Consider the following 27559-nt stretch of genomic DNA (forward strand, 5'->3'; position numbering starts at 1 on the left):
TTTATGTTAATGAAAGTTTTAAATTTTCTATGATTTTTATGAATTTAAACATTTTGAATAGTCGATGTGATACCTCAGATTCGTATCTGGGTCAGGTACGGTTGGGGGTGTTACACCTATTAATAAAGAATCAAGAAGTTTAGAAAATTAGCATGACATAAATTATTCTTTTATATGTAAATAGTTGAGTAGTTCACCTTTGACAGGACAAATGAAATTAGAATATATTATGAGATGGGTGGATTTGTGGTAGCATGTATGAACATAAGGTTCAGGTCGATCATTGTGCAGTTGCATGACAGTTACTGCATGGATACATAGGATGCCTGTCATGTCCCATTTTCTACAAGAACAAGAGTGGGAGCCCATGTCCACCACATATTGGTGTCCTGGACCACATTCCACCTGATATTTCAACCCTCCAGCATGTGTAGCCCAACATATGCGTATATCAATAAAAACAACATATTTCAACAAAATATTTCAACATTCATAATGGTCTGCACATCTCAAATGGTCTCAACATATTTCAGCATATCTTAACATATTTCATAGCATATTTCAACATATCTCAACAAAAATATAAAAGTTTAAAAGAGTTACCTCGATGCTTGATCAATTATAATGTTCAGCCTCTTATGAATATTTGGACATAATGGCCCATTAATGTTTTCAGCTGCTTTATATCGTAAACAATTCTCCTCATAATTTTGGTTCTAATCAGCTCTATCATAGTAAGGATGGGCTTGTCTCTAGCTTCCAAAATGATCTGCACAATATATAATTTGTTAGGAGTTTTAGAAAAATAATATTTATATAAACACTATTATAATAAGATTACCTTGTTAAAACATTCACAAAGGTTATTGAGAAGCATGCCAGACTTAGTAGTGGTGGAGAAGTGTGCTTTGGACCACTGTTGAGGGTTAAGATTCTTCAGCCACTCAAATGGATTATTAGACAAAGTCTTCAATTATGTTATGGCATATTGGAATTCTCTACCATAAGTTGCTCTAGTAGCTTTCCATAGTGCATCCTTAAAAGCTTTTCCTTTGTGAACTTTTTTGAAGTTTGCATAAATATGCCTTACACAATTCCTGGCTTCAGCATTAGAGAATAGCTCTGCCACAACTTCAACAAGTCCCTACAAGGATAACTTAATAAATAATGATGATAATAGGCTTAATTTTTTATAATAAATTCAAAAGTTAAGAACATAACCTTTTGTCTATCAGACATAAAACACCATCCATATAAGTTTTCAATGTCCAAGTATCTTCCAATAATTTCCAGAAACCATAACCATGAATACTGATTCTCATTCTCCACAGCAGCATATGCTATGGGATAGATTCCACCATTAGCATCGACACCAACTACTGTTAGTAAGTAACCAGCATAATAACCCTTCAAGAAGCAACCATCAAGGCTGATAATCATTCTACAACCTGCTTTGAACCCCTCTTTGCAAGCTTGAAGACAAACATACATTCTTTGAAATATTTTATTATCTAATTTGCAAATAGTTGTAGTTCCAACATTTGTATTCCTTAATTCAAGTAAATATTCATAGATCTTTCCATATTGTTATTTCAATTTACCTTGAATAATTTCTAAGGCATGCTCTCTAGCCCTTCCACATTTAGTCAAAGAACAAAATGTACCATAGTCACTCATCACATCTTGTTTGAGGGAAGTCAAATAATAATTCATATCAGACATGAATTTCAGAATATATCTGATCCCAATGAACCTATAACTATCATTCTTATTTTTTAACAACTTAGCACAAGTGTGTTCAGACTCTTATGTCTTAATTTGCCAAGTGTTAGAATCAAAATCATCACCGAGCAATGGGGAAGCCCATAATTTCCATGGACAACCCTCCTTACAAACTGCTTGTAATCTCTTTTTGTCATTAACCTTAAACAAGACAGTTATTCTATTCACCCTCCCATATTGCCTAACTGCCTCCTTTAAAATCTCTTTACTATAAAACAATACACCCTTTTGAAATTTAGGGTTCTTCATATCAATCTCTTTATTAAACTCAAGAAACGTAGGACGAGCATCTCTATCACAGTTTAATTCCCCTGAATTAATAGGACTAGAGTTAAACATTTCATCAGATCTATTGTTAAACTCATTCTACCCAAGTCCCCAAAAATAGTTATCACATCCTCCTCTACCATACTAGGTGAACTCTCCTCCTCATCAAAAGAATTTTTACCATCAGTTTCCATAAAATCAGAATCTGATTCATCGGATCCATTGTTTTGATCTTCTACCACAACTTCTTCAAAATCAGACTTATCTTTTGTCCCTCTAACACCTTAATCACTAGACTTATCTTTCTCGTTGTCCCTTTCAACGCTACCTATTTTAGCAGTATCCATTTCTACACCACCACTTTCAGCATTATCCATTTCTACAATACCACTTTCATAACTACCACTTTCAGTTATGCCTTTAACTTGTGCATATATATGAATATATATATATTCCTAGGTAAACTATGTACCATTTTCATTACATCAGAATCAGTTGATAAATGCATGATGGAAGACTTAGTTAATAAAGACATGATGGAAGACTCAGTTAATTTTGCATTTGACACTAACCAGAATAATTGTAAAGGAGTAGGGACTAACATTTGCTCCATCATTTCACAAAAGTCAAGAAAAGTGATTGTGTCACAATCACACAAGTCAAAATAAACAATCTTGTTACCAGTGAACTTCAGTCTAGGTGAATGTACAAAGGATCCACCATAGTGACACACAACAGAAAAATTTTCATCTTCATGACCTGTAACAAGATTTTTGAATTGAATATTCAGCATAGTAGGACCCATAACACACATATACACTTTATCATATTAACATATGGTCCAATAACATTACAATATTCAACATGCAAACATATAGGGCCCAAAACAGTACAATATTCAGAATATTTATAGTTACAAGCATATCACACATATACACATAAACACTCAAAGTCAACATAATTTATCAAATCCTTGTGATCCACAAGAACACAATATTAACTATTATTTTTCAAACATTTAAAGACCACAACATTACAACATTTAGAACATTTTATTAAATTGCATGGTCTACAACAATATAACATTCAACATACAATCATGTCAAACCACAAAGTTAACTCATCCCACATATTTCACAAAAGTCAACATTCAACATATCCTACATGTCAAAACCTTTACAACTTAACACAAAACACCAACATTCAAAATAGCATGCATGTGTATACATCAGTGGATATAAAGTGATCATATAAAGTACATATACATTTTGAAAGAAATCATATAACAGAAAGCATTACCAGTAAAGTTGTAAAGTTGTATAACATATCATATCAACATGAAAAGTGATCATATAAACAGAAAACATTACAAGTAAAGTTGTAAACATATAACAAAAGAATCTAACATTTAAATTTTCAATGACCACATACATTTTCTGTCAATAGAAAATCAGTAAAGTTGTAAATATATAAAAAAAAGAATCAACATTATTTCAAAGAAAACCCATTCAATTTTCTGTCAAAAATCTAGATATCTACCTTTTCTCTTAAACTAAAATTGAAGCTTACCGTAAAGCATCGTTTTGTCCCCTTTTTGTCGTAGCCTCCATGTCAGTACCATCTTCACTTTAAACCCTAAATTTTCCTTGAACCCAATCACTTCGAATCCCTCTTATATCCAAGTGTTGCTCGTTTTTCTCTTAATCACTAACTTTCTATGTTTTCCTCTATTTGTTTTCTCATGTTTCCTGTATTTCTCTCAAACCCTCTCTGTAACTCTCTGAAACTGCTTCTATCGTGAAGAAAGAAGTGAAGAATGGAAGAAAAAGAGAATCAAATTTCCCCTTGATTTTCCCTCGTCATTTTATTATTTTATTATTATTTTTAATTTTTTTGGTAAAATACTGGTTAAAGGGAGAAGTGAGGTTCTCCACTGTGGCAATCAAACCATCTAGGTAAGCAGCTAACGATCCACGTGTGTTTTCCGTGACGCCTCTTAACGGTTGTTAACGACGAATGACCAATTTGTAACAAACAATAACGTTAGTGATTGATTTGTAACTTTTGAAACATCAGTAATGAAAACAAAAACATACCCCAACATCAATGACCATTGGCGTAGTTTACGCTTTTTTTATTTGTTTTGGTTTCAGAAAATTCGAACAATAATAGCACCGCCGCGTCACTTTTTCTTTTTTACTTTTCCCTGCCTCCATAATTCCCGGAGAAACAAACAAAGTTCGGCTATCAGAACTCTCCAGTTGTTAATTTATCTCCAATCAAATAGTGGTTTAGGAAACTGTCTTTGTCCCCGAGTTTATCCATTTGCCTCGTTCTTAGAAAAGAAAAAGAAAAAGAAAAGCTCAAATCTTTTTTACTTTTATCTTCTGATAAAAGGGTTTAGAAAAAAATCATATTTGAATTTTCGATTGGAATTTTTTCCTGAAACAATAAAGATGATGAGAAGAGAACTGGAAAACCGTCGACGTCAGGATCAGCAATCGAAGGTTTTCTACGACCTGTCGGCTTTGCTTCTGAACCTTCTGCGGTCGCCGCCGGTTCCTTTCACCGATCAATCACCGGTGTCAGAAAGGAGGTCTCATTTGCTAGATGTATCGACGATATCTCCGGCGGGATTCGCTTGGCTGATGCTGGGGATATCGATTTCGATGATGCTGTGTGGATCGGTTACTTTCTTTATGGGGTTTATGTTGTTGCCTTGGGTTATTGGTTTGTTCATGGTGTTTTACGTCGCTGGGATTGTTTCCGCGATTTCCATGATGGGTCGTTCTATTCTTTGTTATGCCTTGGCCCCTCCTTCGCCTCGAAAAGATATTCCTGGTAATTATTTTTTTTCCTTGTGTTTTGGTTCCGTTAAGAACTAGGGAGGAAAAATCATGTTCTGTTCTAGATTCTGTTATTTTGATCCCTTGTTGAAATAATTGAAAAATTATTTATCCAAAAGAACAGAGAAAACATACCCTGGGATCCTCTGTATCTATTTATACATACATATTTTGATACATGTGCATTTGATTTCAATTCCATAACAATATTGCCAATATAATATAGGAATTGTGTTAATATAGAATGAAAAATCTGTATATTGTTTATCCTAGAGTACTAAATTCATTATTGTGAATTAGATCTCATAATCACCAAGTTATCTATGCATATGATCTGTTAGAAATTGCACAACTCTTCATCCAAAATTTAGCATTATATGATGATGACGATTTTTTTGGTTTATCAAACTTAAGCAAAATTATGAAGCAAACTGGTTGAATTCGAGTTTTTGTTTGATCATTGGATCTATAAGATGAATTGAGCTGTTGGTTTGTGTTGCTCGGACTATTCTTTTCTTAATAAGTGCTCGTGCCTGACACTTGGTCATGGGGATATAAACTCCAAGGATCCTTCAAATACATGGAAAAACTATGAAAAATCTGACCATACTTGTATTGGATGCATACCCGCATCCGAATAACATAGGGTTGAATAGTATGACAATGCGTAAGATCAACAACTCGTAGCTTGTTCATCATGATATCAAACCGTTGACAACATTTTGCACCATAGCTTAATTTTGCATCTGATGTATCTGCTCTTCGGTATTGGTTTGTTATCAGTTATGCCTTGCATTGTATATTAAGTTTTCAAGTATATTAAGTTTTCAAATGCTTATGAAGGGTCTTTTATCCCCATCCATACTATATACATTTACTAGATTGATGATACACTCGTTTTTCGTTCGAAACGAATCTTGCATTACAGCATGGTAGATTTTTGTGAAGAGAAAAGGTGGATTGGGTGAAGCAATTGGGAGAACGCCTTTGAGAATCATGCAACATTTGAATTGTTTCGAGTGATGTTACGTGTTGCCACATAGAGGGGTTAAACGAATTTACCAGGTTTCTTTGACTATTAAAATGCAGGAAATGTGGAATGAGTCTTGCTTGGGATGTTAACTGAACTATGTGAATATGGATGGCTTCCTTGTTTAGCTGAAATAGTGACTTTGTAAAGTATTTTTAACCGTATCCATGTCTATTGTATTCTTATTTACCAGGATAAAAACATGGGAGGGTTGATTGATTCCTATTTTCTTTTCCTTATTCAATTTTTATTGCACAAGTTAAGCCTCTTTTTTCCCTCTCTTCTATTTAATAACATAAACAATTAATCAGCAAGGATAGTGCTTATCCAAAAAGGCAAAAATGGCATTTGACAACATCCCAGGGACGGGGTCAATTAAAGAGGGCTTTGCTGTTGCTGGATTATTATTATATTAGTTGCATTAAATGGAAGAACCATTACTTCACAGATAAACCAACTGCCTTCCCCTTTGTTGTTTGCTTTGATATGCAGCGCCCAACTTGGCAGTAATTGAACAATGTCGTGATCTTATGTATCATTTTGAGACAAAGAACGTTTCTAATTGTATATATTTTACCATACACGGATGTAGCATTGGGTCCCCCTATATGTGCAATTTTGTTAAGTCCCTTAATTATTAAAAATTAAAAAAGTCTATTGATTATAGGACATTACCTTTTTGAGTCTCTTAGTTATTAAAGTTACAAAATGGTTACATGATTATTCAAATGTTTTAAACTCAACCTTCCGTTGAAAAATTGACCATTGATTGAGTTGGATGTCAACCTGTTGAATATGATATGATAAAATTTTATTTTAATAATATTTATTTCATTGCCGTTGCTTTTAAACACTAACTCGATAGCATATTGTTTCAAGCATTAGCTCGACGATATAATATGAATATAGATTCGATCAAAAAAATACAACTCAAATTTTTATAACATAAAATGATGAGTTTAGAACATATGGATAGTCGGCTAACTATTTTATAATTTTTAATAGTCGGAGGATTCAACAAAGAAATTGTTGGAAAAATTATTACAAAATCAAATCGTTAGCACTAACTAGATAATAATTAAAAAAAACTAGAATAACTGTGTCGTGGTATGAACCACTGTCTTATAAATGATTTGGCCTTGATGTGTGTAATCGTTGTAGTAGGCGGTTGACCCCCGAGATTAACATGATATCTTTGAATAATTGTACATCTGAAGATTGAAGTGAACAAAAATGATACTGCTCTTCTCTATTAAACCACGATAGGAAAAGATTCGAGGAAGGAGAGTATTGTAAGAGAGCAAATAAATTACTTTGGATATTTTTGCAAGCTGAGAATGTTCTATTTATAGGCTTGAATCGCGTTAAAATCGTCCAATTAAAAAATATATATTCTGGTGTCGCAGCCGTCTTTCGGATGGGCTCGGAATTGAGCTTCAACTTAAATAAAACAAGTTAGAGTTACCACCGATCATTTATTTTAAGAAAAAAAACGGGTTGATCGAATACCTTGATTTCTTACCTGGTCTGCATCTTACCAAAGATATATCAGATTCGGGAGTCAGTTACAGTCAAGGAAGGATTAACACCCTTGAACTGCCCTTTCGGTACTAATTAATTTTCAGTTGTCTTAATTAAGAAAATTGCAAGTTAAATTGAAAAGTAAAATTTGATCCAAATTATTTACCTCCGATTGATTTAAAAATATACCCTTAAAAAGTCAAACAAGCGTTAGATTGGTAAAGTAAAATGCTGAATCCAAAAGAATAAATAAAGGTTAAATTATAATATTTTAAGTAATATATATATATATATATACATGTTGAGGAATTAACAGAAATAAAAACCAAGTGCGCATATTAAAACACATAGCAAATAAAAATAATAATGTAAGAAAAAAAGGTCTATAAAAATAAAAGTAAAACACTAATTGCAAGATTAAATATAAACAATTGCTAAAATAAATAAATAAAATAAAAAAAATGACCCAAAAAATAAATAAATAATAATAAAAGGCTAATGTCAAAAAAGAAAAAAAAAAGATAAAAAGAAAAAGAAAATAAAAACTAAAAACTAAAAAAATAAAATAATGAAAAATAAAAAATAAGATAAAAAACAGTATATATATATATATAATAATAAATGAATGTTAGATTAAATAAATAAAATAAAAAAGAAATTAATTAAAACGTGAGGAAAAAAGTAATAATAAAGGACTAAATTGAAAGAAAAATAAAATAGATGGTAAAATTAAAAAAGAAATCGGGGTTAAAATTGAATTAAAGGGGTAAAATGAACTTTGAAAATAAACGAGGGACTAAAACTGCAATTAGGCCATTTTCAAGCAAAAACACGCGGATTCTAGGGTCCTTGGATCGGGTCACAGGTCGGCACACGGGTCAATCGGGTCGCGTATAAATGCCAAAATGAAGAAACACATTCATTTCTTCATTCTCTTTCAAACGGATCAAAACCCCCCAACATTTTCTCTCAACTATTCTTCGCAAATGAAGAACATGGTCGCCTGGGTTCAAAGAAAACCCAGATTCCAGCCATCACCGCCTCATCGGCCGCTGTTGATCGGCGCTGGCCACCGTTCATCGGCGACAAAACTCAAACTTTCTTACACCATTCGTAAGCCTCTTTCACCCTCGTTTCGAAAATGCCTTTATTTTTTAAAAACAAGCCTTGGGGATGGCTAGATCTAAGAAAGATCTTTCCTATGGCCCCCTCCGATCATCGACCTCTCTTTTTTTTATTTGGATTTTTTTAGTCAAAAACAAAAAGCAAAATACCCTAAAAAACACACATGCAATTTTACCACCGAGAAAAGCAAAAAGCTAAACTTTTTATTACGTTCACGATAGTTTACAAGCCTTTGTTTTCTTCGATCTTCTGGTTTTTTCGTAGCTTTTCTTATATATTTCTTAGAGCTATTTTACATGTATTTATAGTCTCTAGAAAATCCCTTATTTTCAATTTGTTCTTGATTTTTACTTGGACTGAAATACTTGATCTTGTGTTTGTTGGGTTGTGGTCGTTGGTTGCACCGAGAAATCGGGGTGGTGGTGAGAGGTGGCCACTGGCATGGGGACTCTCGAAGAGTTCTTCCTCTGCCCGACATTGTTGGTCCTTGGAATGCTGAGATCGTTTTCTGACCATTGGATTGGGTCAGATCTAACGGTCTAGATCTGGTTGCGCTGTGATGATATTTGTTATTTAAACAAACCCTAGTTCTCTTGTAATTCTGGCCGTTAATCCCTATCTTGATCTAAAGGTTCCCTGTTATGCAGCGCTGGACTCAAGCGTGAAACCCTAGCACACTTCGGGTCTCTTGTTTACCCGATTTACCCGTTAGGTATTTGTGCTACCTAGTCTTGGGGTCAGGCAGGCTTGGACCCTTGTTGGACTCATTTGGACACTCTTATTGGACCTTAATCAAAAAAAAAGAAAAAAAAAGAAAAAATATTAATAAAATAATAAATAATATAATATAATATAAAAATCATTTTTAAAACTATATATTATATATGCTTTAATTTTTTTTTTCAAAACCATATAATATATATTTTCAAAAAATATTTAACTATATAATATATATTTTCAAAAATTTCCAAAACTATATTATATACATTTTCAAAAATATTTTTTAAAACTATATATTATATATGTTTTCAAAAATGTTTTCAAAATTATATAATACATGTTTTCAAATATTTTCAAAACCATATAATACATTTTCAAAAAAATATTTTCAAAACTATATAATATATATATGTTTTCAAAAATGTTTTCAAAACTATATAATATATATTCTCGAAAACCGTTTTCAAAACTATATAATATATATATTTTCAAAAAATATATATTATATATGTTTTCAAAAAATCGTTTTCTAAATACTATTTTATTTTTTCAAAAAATAAGCTTCGGATGAAAATAGGTGTCTACAGTTGCCCCTCTTTGTCCTTTTTTCGTGTAACGAAAAATAATACAAAAATAAAATAACACAAATTTTCGTTCGGTATGAGGGAGCCCCTGAATCTAATATCCTCCCTTGTGGAGTTGAAAATTGACTCTGATAATGCAATTAGAAAGAACTCCCTGCTAAATTGAGTTGCGAATGACTCATCCGTTTCGAAGTCGAGTCAATCTTGCAATGTCATCCTTCTTCATGAAATTGAAATCGTAGTTCAAAATTTGAATTGGAAGGTGGCTTCTTGTTGCCAAATCATAGTCAACCTTGGTCTTCTTCTCGGTTTAAAGACCTTGGTATGAATAATTTGACCGGAAGGTAGTTCCTCGATGCTATCTTGTGGTAAATACGTGCTCGAGCTGAATGAAATCGAACTCAGAAGTTCTTATTGACAGATAACCGTTCTCGTCTTGAGTTATGTTGTACTAGGTTGGGAGGTAACCCCCGGCTATTGCAGATGACTCATTCGATGTGAAATTAAGTCGATCTATTGGACACAATATCCTTCTTTGTGAAGTTGAAATCGTGGATGGCTCATTCGTTGTGAAGTTGAGCTTTGAATTGGATTTCCTTCGTTGTGAAGTTGAAATCCAATCTCAAGTAAGTATTGCTTCACCAATATGGCTTTGAGTTGGATATCCTTCGTTGTGAAGTTAAAATCCAATCCTGTGTAAGTTGCGTCGTTTTGAGTCTAATATCCTTCGCTGTGAAGTTGAAACTGACTCTAGCATGAACCTGCAAAATTAAGCATGTATGCGATCCTATTGATGCAATGCTCTTATATGTGCCTAAAATGCATATATGAAATATGTTATTTTAGGATTTGGGAGAGAAATATCAATCTCTGGTTGTCAATCTTGATGACTATTGACTTCGGATTCTTGAATTTCTAATTCTTGATCTTGAATTCTTCAACACGTTGTACAGGATGTTATTTTTCCTTGATTTTGGAGGTGTCTTTCAACCATCTTAGGTATGGTGCTTAAGCTTCGATCAGCTTCTAAGCATCTGTATTTTTTCAAAAAAATCTTTGTGCAGTAATATGCAATTATCTTTTGCAAAAGTAAATAAATCACCAGGTTTAAATTCAACCCAAGATGCTTAAAAGGAATTGATTTAGATAAATGGTCGTCTTTATTTATAAGGGGAAAAAAGAACAAATAGTACATGAAAAATATTCCAGAAAGTTAGTACATAAAAGAAATATAAAGGGATGCCTTAGATCTCGATAATGCGGTCACTTTTTAAACTGTTACGCCGTCAAGTGACTTTCGAGTACAACCTTTGTCGAGGAAACTTCGAGAATACGATAATGTTCAGGAGTGTACATTATTTCTCTGAATCATCAAGTCTGTAGAAGATTTGGGTGTCGGGACGCTTTACTGTCTTGATTCGAGAACTTTTCTAAATCATTATCCAAATCACACTTTCGGGTTTTCAACTTGGACCCATCATTGGTTTCAAGACGCCATTTACGGGTTTTCATCTTGAAGCCACCTTATTTTCTTCTTTCCTTTTTCTTTTTCCTATTTCATTTTTCAATTTAGGGTGCCTTTTCGAGTTTTCACCCTAAACATTTTTTTAACTTAAGACGCCCACTCGGGTTTTCATCCTAAGAGAAGTATTTTTTTACTGCATTTGAATTAACAGGATTTGGTAATTCCGGACCGCCTATTTCGGTCATAATTAGTGCTCCTCCGAAGAAAGCCTTCTTTACTACATAAGGTTCCTCCCAATTTGGCATCCATTTTCCTCTAGAATCTCTTTGAATTGGCCAAATCCTCTTTAGCACAAAATCTCATTCACGGGATACTCTTGGGTGCACCTTCTTATTATGTGCCCGAATCATTCGCTTCTGGTAGAGTTGACCATGATGAATGGATTTCAATATATTTTGTTCTATTATGTTCAGCTGATCATATCGAGCTTGGACCCTTTCCGCGTTATCAAGTTTGACTTCTGACAAAACTCGGAGTGACGAAATTTCTACCTCAATGGGAAGTACTGCTTCTATCATATATGCTAATGAAAACGAGGTTGCCCCATTCAAAGTTCATACCGAGATTCGGTAAGCAAACAAAGTAAGAGGCAATTTCTCGTGCCAATCCTTGTATGTCTCAGTCGTTTTCTCCACTATCTTCTTGATATTTTTTGTTTGTTGCTTCTACTGCTCCATTCATCTTTGGTCTATAAGCAGTAGAGTTGTGATACTTTATGTTGAATTGTTCACAAGTAGCATCCATCATCATGTTGTTCAAGTTTGTATCATTATCGGTAATGATCCTTTCATGTAAACCATACCGATATATGATCTATTTCTTCAATAACTTGTAAATAGTGGACTGAGTGACACTGGCGTATGATGCAACATCTACCCATTTTGTGAAATAGTCAGTTGCCACAAGAATGAACCGGTGACCGTTTGAAGCCTTCGGATGGATTTTCCCGATAACATCCATGCCCACATAGAGAAAGGCCATGGTGATGTTATCACATGAAGAGGTTAAGGTGAAACATTTATTTTATCCCCATAGATTTGATTTTGTGACATCTTCTAGCATAATTGATGCAGTCACTTTCCAAGGTGGACGAAAAATATATATGTATCTCATTATTTGCCTCGAGATCATATTTCCATTCGCATGCATCCTACAAACTCTGTCATGTACTTCATCTACTATCATCTTTGCCTCTTCTGCATTTACACATCTCAATAGGATCTAATCAGAGCTCTTCTTGTATAAAACCTCTCCATCAAGAACATATCCAGCCGCCATCCTTCTTATAGTTCTTTAATCAGTTTTGGTGGCTTCCTCTGGATAACTTCGGTTCTTGATGTATTGCAGAATGTTGTGGTGCCAAGGTTTATTGTCTTTTACTTCCTTGATTTGGTAACAATGAGCCGGGTACTCATACGACTTCATGTCAATTGGCATCATATTAGGCTCCCCGCCAGCCTTGAATGCGGATGCCAGGGTAGCTAAAGCATCACCTATTTGATTTTCTTCTCTAGGCACATAATGGAAGGTGACTTCATCGAATTCTTCGAGTAGATCCAGTATTAGCTTTAGGTACTCGACCAAATTTACATCATTGGTTTCTCATTCTCCACGGAGCTCATAGATCACTAAGGTCGAATAACCATATACTCGTAAGGTCTTTATATTTTGCCCCATTGCAGCTCGAATCCCCAAAACACAAGCCTCATAGTCTACTAGCGAATGGGTAATGATTTCCTTCAGGGTAGATCATTATTGCCCCAATGCCATGTCCTAATACATTTAATGCCCCATCAAAATGCATTTTCTAGGAATTTCCTATGGACGTACTTGCTTCTTCTAAGGGTAAGGCCATCAAGTCTTCGTATAGGAAGTCAAAGTCCAACGACATGTAATTTTTAGCAGTTCTGATTGCCAAGAAATCCGATATGGCACTTCCCTTTATGGCGTTTTGGCTCACATACTCGATGTCAAATTCGGATAATAACATTTTCCATCGGGCTAACCTTCCAGAGAGAGCAGGCACACCCATCATATACTTTAATGGATCTAACTTGAAAATTGACCAAGTGGTGTGATACATCATGTATTGTCTGAGTCTTCACGTTTCTAGACTAAAGCATAACAAACCTTTTCGATGGGAGGATATCTTATCTCGTAATCGGTGAACTTCTTTCTTAAGTAGTAAATGATCCTTTCCTTCATCCCGAATTCATCATGTTGACCCAGGACACACCCCATTGAATTCTCGAATATGGATAATACAAGAATAGAGGTTTGCCCGGGATGGGGGACATCAGCATAGGAGTGTGAGATAAGTACTCATTTATTTTGTCGAATGCACTTTGGCAGTTCTCATCCCATGTTCCAGGGTTGTTCTTTCAAAGAAGATGAAATATTGGGTCGCACTTGTCAGTTAGCTGAGATATGAACCGTTTTATGTAATTTAATCTGCCCAGAAAACCTCGAACCTCTTTTTATGTTTGTATGGGAGGTAAATTCTGGATGGCCTTAACTTTATCGGGATCGACTTCGATGCCTTTCCTGCTTACCACAAAGCCTAACAACTTCCCAGAGGTTACTCTGGATGTGCACTGGCTAGGATTCAGTCTCAGCTGAAACTTTCTTAACCTCTGAAAGAGCTTTCTCAGATTTTTGACATGTTCATTCTCGGTTTGTGCCTTGATAATCATGTCATCGACATAAACTTTGATTTTTGTGTGCATCATGTCATGGAACAGGGTCACCATAAGTCTCTGATATGTTGCCCCAGTAATCTTTAATCCAAAGGGCATCACCTTGTAGCAGAAAGTTCCTCACATTGTGACGAATATGGTCTTTTCCATGTCTTCAAGATGCATCTTAATCTGATTATATTCTAAAAATTTGTCCATGAACGAGAAGAAAGCGTTCATGGCTGTATTATCCACCAAAGTGTTTATGTGCGACAGAGGAAAATTATCTTTGGGGCTTTCCTTGCCAAGATCTCGGTAATCAACACACATGCGCACCTTTCCGTCTTTCTTTGGAACTGACACTATGTTGGCCACCCATTCTGGATACTTGGCCACCCATTCTGGATACTTGGCCACTTGAAGAAAACCAACATCTAATTTCATATTTACCTCTTCTTTGATCTTAAGGAGCATTTCAGGTCGTATTGTCCTTAGCTTTTTTTGCACGTGTTTACATTCTGGTTTGATAGACAGTTTGTGGACTACTATATCTGTGTCTAGCCTCGAAATGTCTTGATACGACCATGCACACATATCTGAATTCTTGAAGTAATACTATCAAGTTTTATCTTTCTTCAGCCGAAAGAGTTGTGCCAATTTTGATATTCTTTCTCTCTTTTTCGGTACCCAGATTCAAAACTTTGATTTTCTCTTCATGTGACAGTATTTGTTTGTCTTCGTTTTTCTCTTCATGTGGCAGTATTTGTTTGTCTTCGTTTTCTACCATCCTTAACAATTTAGTAGGTAAGTTTCACTCATCTTCATTGTCACATTCATCAATTTCCCCGAGATAAATGGATGATTCAAAATCCACCTCCGGATTAGGATCATCAATGCCTGCATTATCGTTATCTTGGGACCTGAAGGAAAAAAGAAATGTGTATGCGTGAGAAGAAATTATCCCACATAGAACAATAAAAAATTAAATTCGAAAGAGAATAAAATGGAGTACTGAAATGAAGAAAAGAAACTGAATTCAAAAGAAATGAAATAAGGAAAATGTTTGTCATGAAAGAAATTGCATCTTTTATTGAATTTAAAACAACATGTTTATTCACCCTTATAAAAGATCACCTATTACCCCGAGTATAGAAAGATAGGGATAATTTAAATACTACTCTGAAAGAAATCTGAAAATCACAGGTAGTCCGACCAATTGCTAAGCACATACCAGGTGGGAGTGGGCGGATTCTGGATCTATCTGCATCTTCAATATTCTATGTGATTATGGCGCTGATACTCAAGTCTTTCAAAGTTGTTTCCAAATCTGGCGAGGTGGTTTCAAACACATAACCACCTGATTTAAAAGTATCGTAAAGAGGTGGGAATACTATGGGTTCCTCTTGAAATTCATTTCTAGTTAATCTAGCCAATCTTCTTTCTCGGTTCTTCTGAATTTCTCTCCTTTTTTGTTGCTGACTGGGCTGAAAATTAATCCAAAAATGATCCAACTTTGTTATAGGAAGAACATGATTAATCCTTCCTTGCAGCAGATTCCCAAATCCTCTTCCTATCTTGGCACCTCTTCTCAAGGTCTGCTTTATCTCCATTTTAGTTCACTTGGAGAGTCGGGGTCTGGAAATCTTTTTTCCTTCAGCTACAAATATGGCATTCACAAATTCTAATGAGCATAATGAACATTCTATCACCTCATAATTTACTTCAATGTATGGAGATTCGTTGTCACACTTTCCACAATATCTTCTTCGGTATTAATAATTACCAGGGCCCCATCAATGACAAACTTGACTTTTTGGTGCAGCATGGAGTACTACACCAGCTTGATGAATCCAAGGCCTTCCAAAAGGCAGTTATAGGAATGCATGATGTCCATCACTAAAAATTCAATGTTCTAAGTGGCCAGTCTTATGGTTAAAGGTACCTCAATCTTGCCAATTACCTCCCTCATGGTCCCATCAAATGCTTAGACCCTGCTCTGGCAAGTTCTCATGTGAGAGGTATCCATTGGTAGTCTTTTCAATGTAACTAAAAGCATCACATTAAGGGCTGAACCGTTATCGATTAACACACTCGGTAAGGCGTACCCCTTACAATGAGTAGTGATGTGTAATACCTTAGCTCGACCTCTTCCTTCAGATGGAATCTCATCATCTGAAAATGAGATGAGATTATCAGCTTCAATATTATTAACCAGTCGATCCAACTTGATGACTATCTTGTCTTGTGGCACAAACGTCTAATTTAGGACTTCCAAAAGTGCCTCCCGGTGTGCCTCCGAGCTTAGCAGTAATGCCAACATTGAAGTGTGTATAGGCAAGCTATGTAGCTGTTCTCCGATGATGTATTCGTTGTGCTTTAAAAATTTTAGAAACTCTCTAGCTTCTTCCTCCTTTATGGGCTCATTGATTGCTAGCACATCCTCCTTGAAGGGTTCACGTGGTCTCTGGGGGACTTAGCCTCTTGGAAGTAACGTTTCCCCACAGCCTACACCACTTCGTTGTCATTTTCCTTTATGGTGCTCACTTGACATTCATATTTCCACAACACTTGCTTATTGTCCTTGTAGGAAAAAGGTCAGGGTACTGCGATCACCACCCATGCTTGTGTATTTTCTGCTATCTTCATCTTAGAGGTAATTTGTAAAATGCATAAACCATATAATTATACCTATACAGATTATAGATGTCACCCGAATTATGAAAACCATTTTATCATTCCAAAATCGATTTAAACTTTATTTTCTTAAAATTATAAATGATATTATCAAAATTATCATATCATATTAATTATGATTTGTTATAACAAATATAAGGTAAACGATTTTTTTAATAATGATGAACAGTACTGTGAACAGTGATGAACAATACCGTGAACAGTGAACAGTGTACCGATGCACTGCTATAGTAATGTGAACAGTGCATCGATGCACCAAAATTTCAAATTAAAATTGTGTATAAATTTGTTCCCAAAATTACCATTTTGTTTCCAAATTTGTTCAACAAAACAAATAAAACATTAATAATTACATGCCACTAATAAAGTCAACATTACATCTTAGGATGTCTTACTGATATAGAAATATACTTATTGATGCTAGATGTCGCTTTGAACTCTTTATTCCACTACTGGCTTTTTACCTACGCGTGAAAATCATCATACACTAAGTACATACTTAGTGAGGCAATTAAAACAATAAACAGTGCAATACAATTCATGCATGAATTTCATTGTCAAAAACATATGCCATAAGATCATGTTGCATACATGTCCAATATTTTACCATGATCAAAATATTATAACTGAATATAAAAATTCTTTCCAATATACTTGCCATTCATTCCATAAGCTCATAAGCTTATTTGCATAACTTACCATTTATTAACCAATAAACCATAAACCATAGACAATAGCCCAATATAAAACCCTGAGGACCCTGGATATTCGAGTAAAATATATGCACCGTAGTGCTAAACCTACACTAAGCTTACGCCATAGTGCTAATCCGGATATGACACATAAGGTCGTGCCCACCACCTACACTAAGCTTACGCTATAATGTTAATCTGGACATGATACATAAGGTTGTATCCACCTTCCCGCACTTAGTGCCCTTACACATTATAGTGCTATTATAATCCTGCAGCTGCTATACTCTATGGCATGCCAACTATACCCTGTCCCTCAAAGACTAACTTGAGCATATAGTCTATTTTATTCGATTCATCCAAGGCAAAGTATATTATCAATATTTAACATTGGGCAGTTAATACCCGAAAACCTTCATGGTTAAATATCAAATTTTTTTATGATCAATGCATTTTAATTTCATACCGTGACATTTCAATGTCATGTCAAAGTTATAAAAATGACATATATCATGTTGATATAAACAAGGTTGACTTATCGCAAGTCTTCCTAATGATGTATACAACATCCTTATATAATGTCATGCATGTATTGCACTCACCTTGACACTTTATATAATCCACAATATGTGTGCCTCACTAATTGTCCACAATAAACCCTTTTTCTATTTGACTTGCTTCGATCACAAATCAATCACAATCTGTATTAATCACAAATTCATAACAATACATATGTTAGTATTGTACTAACATAAATACATCCCATAACAATTCCATAATATACTTGGAACTCATTTTCTACCAAATCTTTAACAATTAATAATTCTTTTTAACATTGGCATCAACTTTTCCAATTACATAAAATGGTTCTTCACCATTTTATCACTTAGATTCTTAATACCAAAAACTCCAGCATAGTACATCAATTATATAACACTTACACAACAACCCATCAATTTTCAAAGTTATCGAATTGATCCCTAACTTTTTAAAATTTACAAAAATAGTACCCAAATTTTCTAAAGCTTGTAGAATACTTCCTTCATCATTTCCAACCCATATATAATTTTTCCATAATTTTTCTTACTCAAACAATCCATGGCCAAAACTTAAAGAACAAGTTTTAGAAAGATTAAACATGTTCTAATCATCATACATGCTTGAATATGAATCTACAACATGTAAATCATCAAGATTTATCATCAATTTCATGAATCCTATCATGAACATAAACCCTTATTTTTGGGATCTTTGAAATCCAACAAGATTAGAAATAAATATTGGTACCGAATGATAGTGTTTTTCGCATAGATCAATTTCCTATTTCACGACATAACCCGAATTCCAAAGGAATCGACTCAAAAATGGAAAATAAAATATTTTCCTTACCTTGGAAGACCTTACGTTATTGCTGCTGGAGAAGATGAACATTTAGCATAATATTTTAGATTGATATCATGCTTATCATCTTTTAAAATAATATTTAATTCATTAACTTGGAAAATACCAATTTACCCTTAATAAAACTTCCTAATCACTATTAAACCAAGATACATATCCTTATCATCTTCAAAATCAGATAAATATCAGCCTTGTCATCTTTCAATAGTCAAAGATGAACAAATTAGTTTTCCACTTTATCGTTTTGCCCTTGTAATTTCCAAAAATTACAATTCAGTCACTTTAATCAAACAATTCAAGTTAAACATGGAATTAAACCATTAAATATTATTTTCCAACATTTCAAAAATGTGAAAATAATATTTTTATTTCCTTATTTTTGTGACCTATTTGTAATTTTTGTGAAATTACATTTTAGTCCCTAAACTTTTCAAAGTTTATACTTTGGTCACCAAACTTTACCAAATTTATAATTCAGTCACTAAATAAATCCATTTATGGAATAAAATTATTTTGGGAAAATTACCACTTAATTCCTTAAACTTTTCCCAAATTTTCTACTTTGACCATCAAACTTTCAAAATTTGCATTTTGGTCATTATCTAAATTTTGGGGCATTACAATTCTTCCCCCTTAAATAAAATTCGTTATCGAATTTTAAGAAGTACCTGATATGAAGAGGTGTGGAAACTGTTTTCTCATTTCCTCTTCTCTTTCCCACGTAGCTTATTCGACTTTATAATTTTTCCAAAGTACTTTGACTAGAGGAATCTTCTTGTTACGCAATTCTTTCATTTATCTAGCTAAGATCCGAACTAGTCCTTCTTCATAAGTCAAATCTGGTTGGATCTCAATTTCCTCTAATGAAATGACATGTGAATGATCTGATCGATACTTTCTAAGCATCGACACATGAAAAACATTATGTACTTTGTCCAACTCTGGAGGTAATGCTAACTGGTAAGCCATCGGTCCGACACGCTTTAAGATCTCATAAGGTCCTATGAATCTTGGACTTAGTTTCCCTTTACGCCCAAAACGCAAAATCTTTTTCCAAGGCGTTAAGAAAAACTTTATCATATTCATGAAATTCAATCTCTTTTTGTTTTAAGTCTGCGTAAGACTTTTGTCGATCAATTGCCACCTTGAGATTATCTTGAATTATTTTTACTTTATCTTGAACCTCTTTCAATAAATCAAAACCATCAAGATTTCGATCTTTTAACTCGAACCAATTTAATGGTGTTCGTCATTTTCTTCCATGTAAAGCTTCATACGGAGCCATCTTGATGCTCGTTTGATAGCTGTTATTGTAGGCAAATTCTGTTAAAGGCTCATACTTTTCCCATGATCCCTTGAACTCAATCACACATGCCCTCAACATATCCTCCAATGTCTTGATAGTCCGCTCAGATTGACCATCCGTCTGTGGATGAAATGTCGTACTAAAATTCAATCGAGTACCCAAAGCTTTATGCAAAGAATTCCAAAATCTTGAAGTGAACCTTGGATACCTGTCAGATATGATTGATACTGGCACTCCATGTAACCGAACTATCTCCTTGATATACAACTCTGCATATTTATCCAAGGCGTAGTTCATTCGCACTGGAATGAAATGTGCTGATTTAGTTAACCGGTCAACTATCGCCCAAATGAAATCCTTCTTATTTGATGTCAATGGTAGCCCTGTAACAAAATCCATAGTAACTCTCTCCCACTTCCATTCTCGAATAGAAATTGGTTGTAACAATCCCGAAGGCACCTGATGTTCAGTTTTCACTCGCTGACACATTAGACATGTAGCAACAAACTCAGAAATGGCTCTTTTCATACTCGACCACCAAAATCGACTCTTTACATCATGATACATTTTGATCCTACTTGGACGCATAGTCAGTGAACTATAATGTGCCTTAAAAAGAATATATTTCTTCAACTCATCATCATGAGGAATACATATTCTTCCTCGATAATACAGACACCCATCTGACTTAACTTCAAAGTCTTTAGTCTCACCTTTTTCCACTAGTGAAATCTTTTCCAAGCATCTGACATCTTTCCTTTGTAGATCTATCATCCGATCTAAATGTATCGACTTTATTTTAAATTCAGCCAATAGTGCGCCATTTTCTTTCAACAATAGTCGCACATCCATAGCTCGTAAAGCTGCAAAAGTTTTCTGACTAAGTGCATCTACTACAACATTTGCTTTACCCGGATGATAATCAATGATCAAATCATAGTCCTTTAAAAGTTATATTCATCTTCTCTGTCTCAAATTGAGCTCTTTTTGAGTCAACAGATAATTCAAACTCTTATGATCCATGTAGATGTGACATTTCTCTCCATACAAATAATGATGTCAAATCTTTAGAGCAAAAACTACCGCTGCTAACTCAAGATCATGAGTAGGATAATTCCTCTCATGCGTCTTTAATTATCGAGAAGCATATGCTACCACCTTACCATCTTGCATAACTACACACCCCAAACCATTATGAGATGCATCAATATACACCATATATTCTTTGCCCGATTCCGGTTGTACCAACACTGGTGCTTCTGTTAAAATCTTCTTTAGAGCTTCAAAACTCTCTTGACATTTCTCAGTCCAAGCAAATGAAATATCCTTTCGCAAAAGCTTGGTCAAAGGAGAAGAAATCATTGAAATTTTTTTACAAACCTTTGATAATAACCAGCTAGTCCCAAAACACTTCAGACCTCTGTAACATTCTTTGGAGGTTTCCACTCCAATGTTGCTTGAACTTTATTTGGATCAACTCTTATTCCTTATGCCTTGACAACATGACCAAGAAAAACAACTTCTGATAGCCAAAACTCACACTTTGATAGTTTGGCATATAACATTTTATCCTTAAGTATTTCAAGTACAGTACAAAGATGAACATCATGTTCTATCTTTGTCTTCGAGTATACCAGAATATCATCAATAAAGACCACCACAAATTGATCTAAATAAGCTTAAAATACTCGATTCATCAAATCCATGAATGCTGCTAGAGCATTTGTTAACCCAAACGACATTACTACGAACTCGTAGTGTCCATATCGTGTTCTGAAAGCGGTCTTTTGAACATCTTCCTCTTTAATCTTTAATTGGTGATATCCCAATCTAAGATCAATCTTAGAGAAAACATATGCTCCCTTAAGTTGACCAAACAAGTCATCAATCCTAGGAAGAGGATACTTGTTCTTTATAGTCACCTTGTTCAACTATCGATAATCTATGCACAAACGCATTGATCCATCCTTCTTTTTCACGAACAACACCGGTGCACCCTAAGGTGAAATACTCGATCTTATAAATCCTCAATCTAGTAGCTCTTGCAATTGATCCTTTAATTCTCTTAACTCTATTGGAGTCATTCGATAAGGAGCCATCGAAAAAGGTGTTGTACCTGGGAATACATCAATCCCAAACTCCATCTCTCTATCTGGTGGTAATCCAGCTAATTCATCCGCAAACACCTCTGGATACTCTCGTACAATTGGAATACCTTCCAACTTAACTTCAACAGTTCTCGTATCCAACACATTTTCTAAAATTGCTTGACATTCCCGTGACAATAATTTCTTAGCAGTAATAGCTGAAATCACATTGGATAAGGGATTTACCATTTCTCCAACAAATATTATCTTTGAACCCGTTGTATATTTTAAAAACAATCTCTTGAAACGACAATCTACCCAACCATAGTAAGAAGATAGCCAATCCATGCCTAAGAGTATCTCGAATTCCTCAAAAGGTAATTCTAATAGGTTTGCAGGAAATTCAACTCCTTGTATCTTTATCGGACATTTGTTACTAATCTGACAAATTTTTGCACTATGGCCCAATGGATTGATTGCCACAATATCCCTAGAAATATATTCTAAAAAGATTCCCCTATCTCTTACTAGTTTTGTACTTATATACGAGTATGTAGATCCAGGATCAATCAATACGAAAACAGGTTCATCAAAGAGATAAAAGGTACCTGCTATAATCTCAGGAGCACTCTGTCATCATCAGTCTTGATGTGATAAACTCTTGCATTAGTTCTGTCTTCACGATTAGATGCAGCCTCAGATGTACCAGATTTACCTATTTTGCCACCTCTACCCCTCTGGGGTCCCGATATTGTCTGATCTGGATGAAGTTCTGGACAATTCCTCCTAAAATGCCCCTCTTTACCACAATGAAAGCATTTTCCATCATCAAACCAACATTGACCCGGATGTTTTCTTCCACAAATCTTACATTCTGTAATAGGACAAAATCCCGAGCCTTGAGTACCCACCGAAGTTGCATGTGTCTTCTTGGACTTTCCTCCAGAAAATCCTTTTCTGCCCGTGGATACTGAGGAAGCATAACTTTTCTGCTGCTGGACATTGTTGCGTTTAGGAAAGGGTGCAGAGTAAGAGCTTCCAAACCTTTTGTTTGTTTGAGCCTTCTTCTCCTCTATATCTTCAAGGTTAACTTTTTCCATAGCTTTAACCTTGTTTACAGCTTCTTAAAAAGAAATAAAATGATGAGAAACCATAATTCTATTATACTGAGTATCCAATCCAGAAACAAATCTATCAATTCTAGATTTCTCAATTGGAAACAATCCCGAAGCAAATCTACTCAGCTTATGAAACTCGCATTCATACTCGTAAACTGTTCTGCCGGATTGCTTTAAATTTAGGAACTGTTGCATCATCTCATTGAAAAACACGTCCCTAATATACTTTTCCTTGAATTCCCTCAGAAAGAATTCCCATGTAATCTGATAAGTGGAAACTCGTGCGATGACTGTATTCCACCACACGCTGGCTTGCTCCATCAGTAGAGACACAACCCCTTCCAACTTTCTTTGATCATCACAAGGAATCCTGTTGAGCATATTCTTGACATCATTCAACCAGAAGTCAGCAGCCATCGGATTAGCATCCGAATCACCTTGAAATTTAGGTGCTCTCATCTTCCTCAGTTCTTTCGGAATAGACACTGGGGTTCGACGGTTAATAATGGTTTCTAGGGCTTGTAAAAAAAACCCCGATCTTGAACAGGCATATCCTATTGATTCAGATTAGATGGCTCTATATTTGGCTGAGCATTGGGTGGATTCTGATTCACCTCATTACTCCCACTCTGTACAGGAGTAACATGCTCGCTTGCCCTACTTGATTCTTGATGATCTGGCATCTGAACACAGTCAAAATCATCACTCATTAGTAAAGAGTAACTTTACTCCTAATAAGCATCATCACAATATATATATACAACTATCAGTAACTTTTGACATCCTAGTGGCATGTATACACCTTTTAATTTAAAATAAACTCGGTTTAGTCCTAGAATCGGCTAAACCTGTAGCTCTGATGCCAATAAATGTAACACCCATAACCCGTATAATTATACATATATAGATTATAGATGTCACCCGAATTATGAAAACCATTTTATCATTCAAAAATCGATTTAAACTTTATTTTCTTAAAATTATAAATGATATTATCAAAATTATCATATCATATGAATTATGATTTGTTATAACAAATTTAAGGTAAAAGATTTTTTTATTTTTTTGAATAGTGATGAACAGTACTTTGAAAAGTGATCAACAGTACCGTGAACAGTGTACCGATGCACTGATACAGTAACGTGAACAGTGCATCGATGCACCAAAATTTCGAATTAAAATTGTGTATCGATGCACTGCTACAGTAATTTCAGCATATATACAAAACTCATAAAATTACCATTTTGTTTCCAAATTTGTTCAACAAAGCAAATAAAACATTAATAATTACATGCCACTAATAAAGTAAACATTACATCTTAGGATGTCTTACTGATATAGAACTATACATCTTGATGCTAGATGTCGCTTTGAACTCTATATTCCACTACTGATTTTTTACCTACGCGTGAAAATCATCACACGCTAAGTATATACTTAGTGAGGCAATTAAAACAATAAACAGTGCAATACAATTAATGCATGAATTTCATTGTAAAAAACATATGCCATAAGATCATGTTACATACATGTCCAATATTTTACCATGATCAAAATATTATAACTGAATATAAAAAATTCTTTCCAATATACTTGCCAATCATTCCATAAGCTCGTAAGCTTATTTGCATAACTTACCATTTATTAACCAATAAACCTTAAACCATAGATAATAGCTCAATATAAAACCCCGAGGACCCTATATATTCGAGTAAAATACCTGCACCATAGTGCTAAACCTGCACTAAGCTTACGCCATAGTGCTAATCCGGATATGACACATAAGGTCGTGCCCACCACCTACACTAAGCTTACGCTATAGTGTCATGCATGTATTGCACTCACCTTGACACTTTATATAATCCACAATATGTGCCTCACTAATTGTCCATAATAAACCCTTTTTCTATTTGACTTGCTTCGATCACAAATCAATCACAATCTGTATTAATCACAAATTCATAACAATACATATATTAGTATTGTACTAACATAAATACATCCCATAACAATTCCATAATATACTTGGAACTCATTTTCTACCAAATCTTTAACAATTAATAATTCTTTTTAACATTGGCATCAACTTTTCCAATTACATAAAATGGTTATTCACCATTTTATCACTTAGATTCTTAATACCAAAAATTCCAGCATAGTACATCAATTATATAACACTTACACAACAACCCATCAATTTCCAAAGTTGCCGAATTGATCCCCAACTTTTTAAAATTTACAAAATAATCCTCAAACTTTCTAAAGTTTGTAGAATACTTCCTTCATCATTTTCAACCCATATATAATTTTTCCATAATTTTTCTTACTCAAACAATCCATGGCCAAAACTTAAAGAACAAGTTTTAGAAAGATTAAACATGTTCTAATCATCATACATGCTTGCATATGAATCTACAACATGTAAATCCTCAAGATTTATCATCAATTTCATGAATCCTATCATGAACATAAACCCTTAGATTTGGGATCTTTGAAATCCAACAAGATTAGAAAGAAATATTGGAACCAAATGATAGCGTTTTTCGCATAGATCACTTTCTTATTTCACGACATGACCCGAATTCCAAAGGAATCGACTCAAAAATGGAAAATAAAATATTTTTCCTTACCTTGGAAGAACTCACGTTATTGCTGCTGGAGTAGATGAACATTTAGCATGATATTTTAGATTGATATCATGCTTATCATCTTTTAAAATAATATTTAATTCATTAACTTGGAAAATACCAATTTACCCTTAATAAAACTTCATAATCATCATTAAACCAATATACATATCCTTATCATCTTCAAAATAAAATAAATATCATCCTTGTCATCTTTCAATAGTCAAAGATGAACAAATTAGTTTCCCACTTTACCGTTTTGCCCTTACAATTTCAAAAAATTACAATTCAGTCACTTTAATCAAACGATTCAAGTTAAACATGGAATTAAACTATTAAATATTATTTTCCAACATTTCAAAAATGTGAAAATAATATTTTTATTTCCTTATTTTTGTGACCTATTTGTAATTTTTCTAAAATTACATTTTAGTCCCTAAACTTTTCAAAGTTTATAGTTTAGTCACCAAACTTTACCAAATTTATAATTCGGTCACTAAATAAATCCATTTATGGAATAAAATTATTTTTTGAAAATTACCACTTAATTCCTTAAACGTTTCCCAAAGTTTCTACTTTGACCATCAAACTTTCAAAATTTTCATTTTGGTCATTATCTAAATTTTTTGGGTATTACATAATTATTAAAGGACTACCCCTATCGTATCTTCTTTCAAATGACTCTCCAGTAGCGCAAACATCTGCTTCGATAGAATCTTAGAGTTCTTCAGAAAATTCCAACTCACTTTTATCCATCATTAGTCGGATCAAAGCTTTAAATTCTGGGCAATCTTGTACCTCATGCCCCTCTTCATTGTGGTAAAAACAGTGGTTACCATCTTCACTCCTTGATGTATCTGACTGTGGTGCAAGAATCCCTGCTTTCACCATCTGGCTTCATACCCAAGCCAAATGAGACTTTATTTCTGAAACGCCAGTTTTAACTTTCCTGTCTTTATCTCTAGTGACTGCTTTAATCCCAGTCTCTTGATGATTAGGCAAAGGATTTTGTGCAACATTTGGTGCTCCTGAGTTAAAGTTGATCTAATTCTTGATGCATATTATTTGTACGATCCTCTTGAATGCGAGGTAATTTTTAATAGTGTGCCCCAGCACACCACCATGGTATTCACATTGAGCATTTTCATCATACAATCTGGAGTATGGGGGCTTCATTGGTTCCACAGGTGTTGAACTATGTTTCGATATAACAATTTAAGGCAAAATGGTTTTTGGACTTCAATTGAATTTACAAAATGGTTTTTGGACTTGAATTAAATTTACAAAATGTTTTTGTACGATTCCCTCACTGTTCATCAGCCCAACGGTCATAATATTTGAATATTATGAAGGGGTATCGATTCCCTATGAAGGGGTACCGATTCCCCCCATTCTGGGCAGCCTTTTTGAGTAGAAAAATCATTCCCAAACGGCTCCAAAACATCCCCAACGGCTAGATACGACTTCAAACTCATTCCAAGCTATAAATACAAGCTAAGGACACTTGAAGAAGAAAGAGAACAACTATCCAAGCAATCAAACACAAGAGAAGAGTTTTT

The 27559-nt window shown here is 34.3% G+C and overlaps 1 protein-coding gene across 1 annotated transcript; it reads left to right on the plus strand.

Annotated features, from left to right (window-relative positions):
* The first annotated feature begins 4405 nt into the window (after positions 1-4405).
* LOC120187524 lies at positions 4406-6119 on the plus strand. Its single transcript, XM_039191232.1, has 2 exons — positions 4406-4890; positions 5824-6119. Exons 1-2 carry the CDS (start codon positions 4506-4508, stop codon positions 5829-5831), a joined length of 393 nt encoding a protein of 130 aa, XP_039047163.1. The 5' UTR covers positions 4406-4505; the 3' UTR covers positions 5832-6119.
* Positions 6120-27559: the final 21440 nt, after the last annotated feature.

Source organism: Hibiscus syriacus, unplaced genomic scaffold (assembly GCF_006381635.1).
Source record: "Hibiscus syriacus cultivar Baekdansim isolate YM2019G1 unplaced genomic scaffold, ASM638163v2 tig00113725_pilon, whole genome shotgun sequence".
Taxonomy (NCBI): Eukaryota; Viridiplantae; Streptophyta; class Magnoliopsida; order Malvales; family Malvaceae; genus Hibiscus; species Hibiscus syriacus.